Source organism: Gymnodraco acuticeps, unplaced genomic scaffold (assembly GCF_902827175.1).
Source record: "Gymnodraco acuticeps unplaced genomic scaffold, fGymAcu1.1, whole genome shotgun sequence".
Taxonomy (NCBI): domain Eukaryota; kingdom Metazoa; phylum Chordata; class Actinopteri; order Perciformes; family Bathydraconidae; genus Gymnodraco; species Gymnodraco acuticeps.
The window spans coordinates 3,116,799-3,126,680 of record NW_022989899.1 but is presented as its reverse complement, the minus strand read 5'-3'; the positions used below and the strand labels follow the sequence as shown (position 1 = coordinate 3,126,680).

Here is a 9,882-nt window from a genome sequence, read left to right as displayed (position 1 = left end):
GTGAACATTCTTTCTTGTTTACGTTCTATTTTTCCGTCCAAATCTATTTTCTGTGAATTATTATAATGCAAATTGTTTTTGGGTTGATACATCGCCGTGGAATTGAATAAATATTGACAGAGTCAGTTGAGACTGATTGTTTATAAAAGTTTGAAAGGTTTGCAGAGAAGTCACTCAACAGTTGCAAAGCAACACATGACAGAGAAATAGATGAGGGAAATGTGTGTATAGGTGAGGTAAGAGTGTGTGTGTGTGTGTGTGTGCATGAGCGTTTTTGCAATCATGTTCAAGGTCTGTAAGGGTAAGCGCCACTTTGCTGTGTGTGTCTAAGCGCGGGGGCCACAGCTAACACCAAAAGGAGTGAAGAGATACCATCTGCCTTTACCCATCTAAATCTATGTCTCTCACACACACATTATTTCAAACACCTGGATATTGGAACCTAATAGATGTGCTTTCACTGATAAAAGAATAGCATGTCAAGGCAACAAACTATTATTTCACATTAATATAATCCATAACAGCTGATTCAGACTCATTTTAAAACACACATTTAATTCAACTACTATCAAATACACATATTAATGGGCATCTTATACAATAGTAACATTTTAATTGCAAGTACAGCAACTATAAATAACTCTTTGGATGCCACAAATGTGACAAAATGTGGATCACAGAATGTAATTACATGTTGACCATCGCCTTATTCCAATAAAATGTTACATTTAACCAAATCTTCAGACTGAAGTCCAAGAAGACGATAACTAAAGTTCTGCTAAAAGGGACTCATTGTTAAGATTCTTAATTGTATTTTGTGCCTCTACTGTGACATCTTTACATGCTTTAATGTTCAAAAAGCTTTATATTTTTCTCACACTGCCTCTTTTCACCCTCTGTCTGAAACCAGAGCCCAGTCTGCTCTGATTGGTTAGCTGGCTGGCTCTGTTGTGATTGGTCAACCACTAAGAGATGTCCCGTCCCTTAGCCTATGACGTATTTAATCATTTGTAGAAAGATCTGACAACAACAATTTTATAGGGACCATTTCTTTGTATAGGGAAAAACTAAATAAGAACTACTGATTCTGCATAGCTGGAAATGTTTTGTTTGTAATATTGATAACTTCAATAATCTGTATCGATTTGCCTTCTTTAAGCGAAATGGCACCGATCCCACCAGAACCTCTTCCATAAAATCCCAACTCTTGACCATCTACGGCACTCTCCTCCTTACAGCAGAAGTGCTGTGCTATTAGATTAGCTGCAGAGACTAAAGCCTCTCCGCCAGCATGAATGCGAATGAGCGACCAACAAGTCCATCACATTCCCTGTGGATGATGTCTTCAGCACAGCTCAAGGCGCCCGAAAAAGTGTGTGTGTGTGTGTGTGTGTGTGTGTGTGTGTGTAGAAGGCAGAATTTTGATGTAATTTGATCAGTAATGAATTTTGTGGGGTCAGGATGCAATGCGATGGGGGGGACAAGACCGAGAGGCGACTGACTAGTAGTGTCCGGGAGTCTCTAAAGTCTAATCTAATGAAGAAACACGGAGTGGGGGGAAAGGGGGGGGTGGGGTCGGCTGTAAAAAAGAGCGATGAGAAGTGAGAGAGAGAGGGCGAGAGAGAGAGGCTACAAATGAGGTTAAGTCCTAACAGAGGGAAGTTGAGAGAAGGGGACTGGATATGGCTAAGGATGGTTTTTTGGGGGGGGGGGGTGATAGTCGATGCTAAATCCATTAGGGCCTTGTGACCCTACCCACTCCCCAACACACCCCACCCCTGTGGCTGCTGCCGCTATGGAGTTACACGAACCCCCCCCCACACACACACATATTCAAATCAAAGGAACTCTTGTTCACTTAAGGAGGGGGGGAAAGAGAAAGAGAGAGCACTGCCACTTCCTAAACGAGTTAACCATTTGGACTGTCAGGGCCAACGGCATGTCTGCTGCACACACACACACACACACACACACACACACACACACACACACACACACACACACACACACACACACACACACACACACACACACACACACACACACACACACACACACACACACACACACACACACACACACACACACACACACACACACACACACACACACACACACACACACACACACACACACACACACACACACACACACACACACACACACAGGCAGGAAGCGTCAAAGTAAAGCAAGGCATGTGCAGATATACCAAAACCTAGCAAGCAAACATATGCACACACACATTTATCCATCACTGGACCTTGACCTGGCAGCACTGTATTCTGGGTAATGCTAGTGAGGAAGTCAGGCTACCTAAAAAGTAATTTAGCTGCACTGGACCACAACAAATAGTTTTTTTCGTGTGTGAAAATACTTATACTGCTAAAATATGTTAAATTACTTTGCTCAAGGGCATTTATGCACTTTAAGAACATATTTTGGTTTGAGGTAGAATTATTGTATCACTGTAAGCCAAATGTTAAAGATATTCTTTACATTTACAAGGTTAAAAAGTTATTTAAAAGGCACTCTCATCAGAGTCATTATTTTGACAAGAGATGAGAGGTCGAAAAGTATTAGAAGACATTTGAAACTGTAGATTCTATATCTAAAAAACGGATTTACTCTGCGGTATATTTGTCACTTATGTATCAATAAGTATATCTTCTTTTCATTACCACATCATTGTCTTTAAGCTCCCTTTATCAGTAACCACAACCTAAAAAGTTTATATAAAAAAATTGGGTACCACTTTACAATAAGACTACCCTTATAAAGGGTTTAAGAATAGTTTGTAATTCATTTATTAATTAGGTTGTGAACACTTTATAAATCCTTAATAAGCTTTTATAAGACATGAGATAAACAGGGCACCTGTGATCGGTTGCTTGCCAAATAGTGAGCCCACATTTATCTGTACTGCTAAGCCTTATATTGGCTACCTAGCTTACTTCATCTTCTTCATCAGCCAGCATCCTTGGTATCTGTTGTTCACTGAGTTGATTCTCCCCCCAATCCATATTGATGTTTCTTGGCATCTCTTATGACCATCTATGAATGAGTTACTAACATGTATAACTACTGAAAGGGAGCCTTAATGTAAAGTGTGAAACAAATCACCATTTATTAACAAGTTATTACCATTTATAATTGGTAAAAGGGAGTCTTATTGTAAAGTGTAAAACAAATCACCATCTATTGATGAGTCACTAACATGTATAACTACTGAAATTGTGTGTTGTTTTAAAGTTGAATACACATGTCCATTTATGAATGAGTTATAACATTCACACTTATCTAATAAACATTTTTCACATGAAATGCAAAGTAAGATGCAAAAGAGCCAAGCAAAACATTTTATTCACACATGAAGAAATTCAGGACTCAAAATAATAACTATTTAGTATGACTGATACACATATTTAAACATAAAACTTTTTCTCAGACATAAATGAAAGACTTGGTAAGACATAATGGTACTCAGACTGGAAAGGCTTTGTGTATATTCTTGAACAAGCGTCCAAGCAGTCCATCAGGGTGAGCAGAGCCAAGCCAAGAGATGACCATTCAAGAACCTTGAGGTGTTCCTCCAACAAACTCTCTGTACGGTTTCCTCTCAGTCTACGGACATGTCCTTTGACTGTCGACCAAGCTCTTTCCATATGTGCTCTCTATAAATGCCAATCGCGAGAGCCGATCACATGACGTAAAATACATGACACTGTTCTCTGTGTGCGGCAAAACAAGCTCGCCAAAATGGCTTAACCAGTCTGGCAGTATTTTAAGGTGACCGAAAAAGACAATAAAATAGCGGTATGCAACGTGTGTGAAGCAGAAATCCTGCAGCTCCGCCCGCTGTGACGGACCGGTGAGCTGAGCAACACACACTAAGAGTTAGACCTAACACACTTGTATCTACCTCTGGAACAAGCTAAACTAGTTATAAATATGTTTATTCTTCACTGTCGGGTCACTCAGTACTGGATCAGTGAGCATGAGACGATACTGACAGGCTGTCAGGGGGGAGAGAGGCTCCCGTTCTCCCGTGTTATTATCCAAAGTTAATGTAAACTTGAATAATGTAATTCATTTGAATGTAATAATTATGTTGGTTGTTGTTTGTGGAAGCGCCAGTGAATGAGCCCCATTAACTGAGTTTTAAACATCACTTTAAATGGAAGATCCCCATAGGCCCCGCCCACTCGATCTGGAATCAGTATCGGCGATCGGTATCGGCCGAAACTGATTCCGGTGATCGGCACCAAAATTGGCGATCGGAGCGTCCCTAGAATACTCAAATAAAATTGTTTACTTTATCAGCATTGGTATTACCAATGCTTACTATTTATTTGATACCAATTTGGTAATACAATTAATAAAAAGAACAAGGTTTGGGTTCATTCTTCAGATATGACTGTGACGTTAACGTGCTCAATAATGAACTCCACCTCAACCAACCATATTGTAATATCTAAGTAATCATCTTGAAATATGACATTAATAATTGTAATATACACACCTTATCTTATTGTGAGGTTAATTTCACATACACTACGCCGCTCTTCAACACTACTTTCACGTTAGGTTGTCTACATACTCGAGCATAGCACATTTAAAAGGATTACCTTATTTCACCGACCTCAAACAGAAGCCGTTTGTTCTACAGTGATATCCCACTTAATGCTTAACACTTCTCTATTACGTTTGAACTTGGAGGCTACGATTAGCATCGTTAGCACATATGTAGCTACCACTTGCTTACTACATGCTAACCCAAGCCTTAACATTCATCAACGTTAGCTGACTAAAAACATAAGCAACACATAAATAAAGTACTCGAATTTCACTCACCGTAAAACTGCATTCATGCACCGTCTGTTTTAAACGCGGAGAGAGTCACAATAGTCCGATCTAAGCATGAAGAATAGTCCACAAGGCACCAGCACAACAAACATGGCAGAGTTCAAGTTATGTTCCCCAGATGAGCTGAGCAGGCAGAGCCCCTGTAGCATCACGGAGCTGCTAGCAGAGCAGAAAGCTAACAGCAGCAGTCACTGGACAGACCAGTCACTCAATGTGACCACGCCCTACTTTATGCATAACTTTGAGGCTTAATATAACTTAAAAATAATTATAAGTGGTAGTAACTCATTAATAAATGGGAATGTGTTTTACACTTTACAAGGCTCCCTTTTGGCAACTGGTTTATAAATGGATCTTAATGATTAATAAAGTGTTTACAACCTAATTAATAACCTAATTATAAACCCTTTATGAATCCTTTATAAGGGTAGTCTTATGGTGAAGTGGTACCAAAAATGGATCAGAATAAATGTAGCAGGATTAACTTCCCTGTATTCCATTTGGATCTCAAGTAATCCCTGAGTGACAGACCTAGAAATAGCAACGGAAGAGGACATTCAACGTGTTTGTATGTGCATGCATTTGTGTGTTGAACAATCTCAAATTACCCGTAGCAGATCCCACTATATCCCTGGAGGGGGACTCGGACATGGCGTCGGCCAGTCTCTCCCGGAGGCCTTCGTCGCTGGCGTCCACGGAGCCATAGTTGTGACGGGGCACGCCGAAGCTCTCCGGCCAGCTGCCACACACCTCCAGCAGGGTCACGCCGCGTCCCTCAAACTGACCTGCATGTAAAAAACAAACACCTGGTTAGGACTCTTTTGATGACCAGATAGATTGAGGAATGCAGCAATATTTGCAGCTCTACCAACCATCCAATAATGAGCTGAATTGCAGGATCAGGATCGAGGCAATTTATTACTTGATTACAATATCTTGCCCATGACATTTGGACATGTTGACTGCAGAGCATGGGGATCAAACCTAGGCCTGTCACGATAATTAATTTTGTTGGACGATACATTTTCCCGGAAATTATTGCGATAAACGATAATATTGTCGGCACCGTTGTAAGACCATTTTAGACCACTGACATAATGATAATATATAATAATAATTCAAGTACATCCTTTCAAACATAACTTTTTATTGAACATTCAACATTGCAAATGAAATGTCAAATAATATTAAAATACATAAATTATATATAATAAATAAAACAAATTAATTAAATTATAAAAAATGAATTAAATCACACACAACCAAAACAATAAAGTAAATAGACTCAGGCTGGAAACAGAGCTCTCTCTATCTACCTACCTGTATCTATCTATCTATCTATCTATCTATCTATCTATATATCTATCTATCTATCTATCTATCTATATATATATATATATATATATATATATAAATAAATAAGTAAATGACTATATGAGCACACATTGTCTCACAAGCAAAAAAAAAACTCCTTAAAATAGCAGTCAAGTGTACAGTCCACTGTCCATTATGAGGGGCCGTACAGGCCGTAATTCATACTGGTCCTCTCCATACATACATTCTACTTTTACATACATACATTTTCACTCTCACACACGTATATATTTACCCTCACAGATTCATACATTCTGCTCTCATATTATCATATTTCAATGCACACATTCATACACTGTCACTCACACATTTTTACATTTTGTTCTCATATTCATATATTTTAACGCTCATATTTATATATTTTGCTCTCATGCACATTCATTCAATGTTTACATTTAATATTATAAATAATATATGCATGTCTGAAGAGAATATATGTATGCAAGAGAAGAATGTATGTACGTATGAAGACAATATATGTATGCAAGAGAAGAATGCATGTATGTGTGAGAGAAAGTATAGTGGAAACGGAAGGAGTATGGTTGAAACGGAAGGCAGGTCATTATCGCGCTGTGATTGGCTCAGAAGGTCGAGCGGGGCGGGCTCATGTTCAGAACTTCTGATTCAAATCAACTTGATGGAGGGAGATGAATCCGTGTATCTACGGACCATTTGTTTTTCTTTATTAAACAAGTAAACGGAAGAGCGTCTGAGAGGCGTTTTTGTTTTTTACCTTATTAAATGGTCATTGTAGCGAGGGGGGGGGGCACGAAACCCCCCACCCCTCACGCCGTGCCTGGCCGGCAGCCACAGCGCGCCGGGCAAAAATGGTGGTCACACCCTTATGTAAACAAACACGCATGTAAACGGCAATTTATCGAGGTCAGAAAAGTTATCGAGTTCATTTATTGTACGATAGGTCAATTAATTGCTTATCGCGACAGGCCTAATCAAACCATTGAACATCTCATTGCTCGATGCCAGTTTTGCAACTAAGCAATGCAATTATAGGGTTAGGTCTAGGATAGGGTTAGGGTAAGCAACATGTATAGGTTAAAACAATTCACCTCACTCTTAAGCCTGGTAAACCATTTAAAAAGCATCCTCGATCAGCTGGAAAAGAAATGATCACAAAGCTGAAAAAAGGGCTGTCCTTCTGAGGTCATGAAAGTCGTCTTAAGAGATGAGTGGTTTCTTAGAGTACACAAACCACTGAAAACATATGATGATCTTATAGAATATGATAACTTGCTTTAAAAATAACCACAACCTTAAACATGAATTGCAGAAATAAGCAAAAAAACAAACACTCACATAAATGAAAATGTCTTATAAGTCAACAAGAATGTAAAAAGATTAGGTACACTTGCAACGTATGGCGAACATATTTGTTGGGCCATTGCTAAACATCTGACTGATACAGCATCTTGTTTTTGCTTAATGAATGGATTTATCTGACTACCTCAGTAGTGTGTGTAAGCTTTTTTTCTATAGTAAATACTTTCCCACACTGAATTTAATGCGACATGTTTTGACACCAGATCTGTTTTCTTAACAAAAACAAATTGAATTTATATTTCAAAGTATGACTCTTTGTTTCAGTATTAAATACAACATTTCTGCCTCAACGTAAATGAACTACACATCAGCTCCACTGAGGTCCACCGGTTCAGCTGGTTTAAAGTCACAAACACACACATTACAAACAACTTGTGAGCACACCACAATCTTCATGCCTGTCAAACCAAATCCACACAGACCTACACTGCACCTTAATCTGTTCTCCTTTCTGTCTGCCGTAATTTCTGCAATCAGAGAGATCTTGTGCTTTGGAGCCAGAGAGTCTGCAACCTGTTTCTGTGTGTGTGTGTGTGTGTGTGTGTGTGTGTGTGTGTGTGTGTGTGTGTGTGAGTGTGTGTGTGTGTGTGTGTGTGTGTGTGTGTGTTTGTGTGTGTGATAAGGCAGCCAGGCACGCCGCCATGCAGACACTAAAACAACTGGATTATTCTATCAGTGTGTTCATTTGAATTGGTCACTGTGGCTGCCAGCACTGAGAGGTGATAAAGGCTGAAAGGGAAGATTTAGAGGTGATGTCAATAAAATGCTCCCGCGTGACTCAGCATGCTAGAAAGCAACGATACAAACACATGACCTCTAGGCTTCCTTTTCTGCTTTATCTTTATCATCATGATTATCATCATCAGGTCAATTATATCTCTATGTGACAGACGGTGAGGCACAGGAAACAACTCCAACAAGCACACACACTTCTCAATATCAACTTGATTTAAACTGTTATCTGGTGGGAAAACCTGCCCAAGTGGCAAATCTAAGAGGAAGAGTCAAACACAGATCATTCAGTGACACTAGTATAAAGGTGAAACTGGCAATCCTGGTCTGCTAAAAAAAGCTGTTTCTATACAACAAAACAGCATTTTCAACCATGCATTTGAAATGTTGACTGCAGGGGCTATGGGTTGAACCGCTCCTACCTGTGATTGGTAGATGGTTATATAACCCCTAAACCACAGCAGTCCCATAACGCAACGCCATTAGTCCAACTCAGCCAACTAGTGAAGAGCATCCATAAGACCATTATGATTCATTCAAGTCACATATATAATATATTTTATACAAAATCATTATCTGTGTTATTAGTGATACAAGTATTATCAATACCCTCATAATGTGCAATACACATGTTTTTCATAGGACATTAAGAAGCCCCTTTGTTTTCTCATGACTAAACACAGAACAGTGCAAAGAAGACAAGGAAAGTGGAAAAAGACAAAAGTGAAGACAAGGACAGAAGAGATCCTCTAATACTGCAAAGTTCCAATGTTCCAACCCTCTCTCTTTTTCCTCCTTACCCACATCTCTAAAAACGGGGGTACAACGGAGCTGATCCAGATTTGCTGCGGTCATGATGACATTACTAAAATGTGGGCTGGCTTTACGTTGTACTCCTGGCAACGTCCCGCCCAAGGCCCTATCATTCCCAATCAGAAAAGTCGCTGTTTCAGAAACAATGCGCAACGTGTAATGGAAGTAATATGGTCTGTGTTTACATTAGCAAGCATCACTAACACTCAGAGCTAACGCTGTACTGGAGAGAGTATGTGTAAAGAAGCTGGATATACTCACCTTGTGGTAAACCCGTGAGAGAGAAAGTGTTTGTGCTCCATACTGTTTCAGAAATAATGCTTGATGTGTTTTGGAACATAATATGGCCTTTAATCACAACAGCGTTTAGCTGAGTTTCTGCCGTTAGACAGCCTTCTCTTCTCTGCATGCAGACTCCAAAGGGGCGTGGACAGCAGCAGCTCAGTTACATTTAAAGGGCCGGACCCAGAATCAGCACTTTTGTAAAAGGGCTAAAATAGAGGGGTATGAGGCATGCTACACTAGGTGATCTGTTTGGTATTTTGAGCAAAACACTTGAGAGACATGTTAAAGATACAGCAGAACAATGATTGAAAAAGCATATATGCCATGAGGGGCAGAGGTGAATGCGCTTAAATCCCACCATTCTACAAGTCTACCTGCACACTAAGACTGGGGTGCTTTGAATGGATGATTTAAAAAATGTTTTAAAATACCTAGGCATGTAAAACCTCCGACAAATGGTTAGCTAGAGTTTGAAGC

General features: G+C 39.6%; 1 protein-coding gene across 3 annotated transcripts in view; it reads right to left on the bottom strand.

Moving 5' to 3' along the window:
- Nucleotides 1-4,191: 4,191 nt before the first annotated feature.
- Nucleotides 4,192-9,882, bottom strand: part of bcas3 (BCAS3 microtubule associated cell migration factor) — a 327,795-nt gene continuing 322,104 nt past the window's right edge. Inside the window, exon 23 of one of the 3 annotated variants that reach the window (XM_034205807.1) lies at nt 4,192-5,651. In XM_034205807.1, coding sequence (XP_034061698.1) covers nt 5,395-5,651 — 257 coding nt within the window. In that variant the 3' untranslated portion in view covers nt 4,192-5,394. The remainder of the gene's footprint in view (nt 5,652-9,882) is intronic. The other 2 variants (XM_034205814.1, XM_034205822.1) reach the window with 2 other exon arrangements.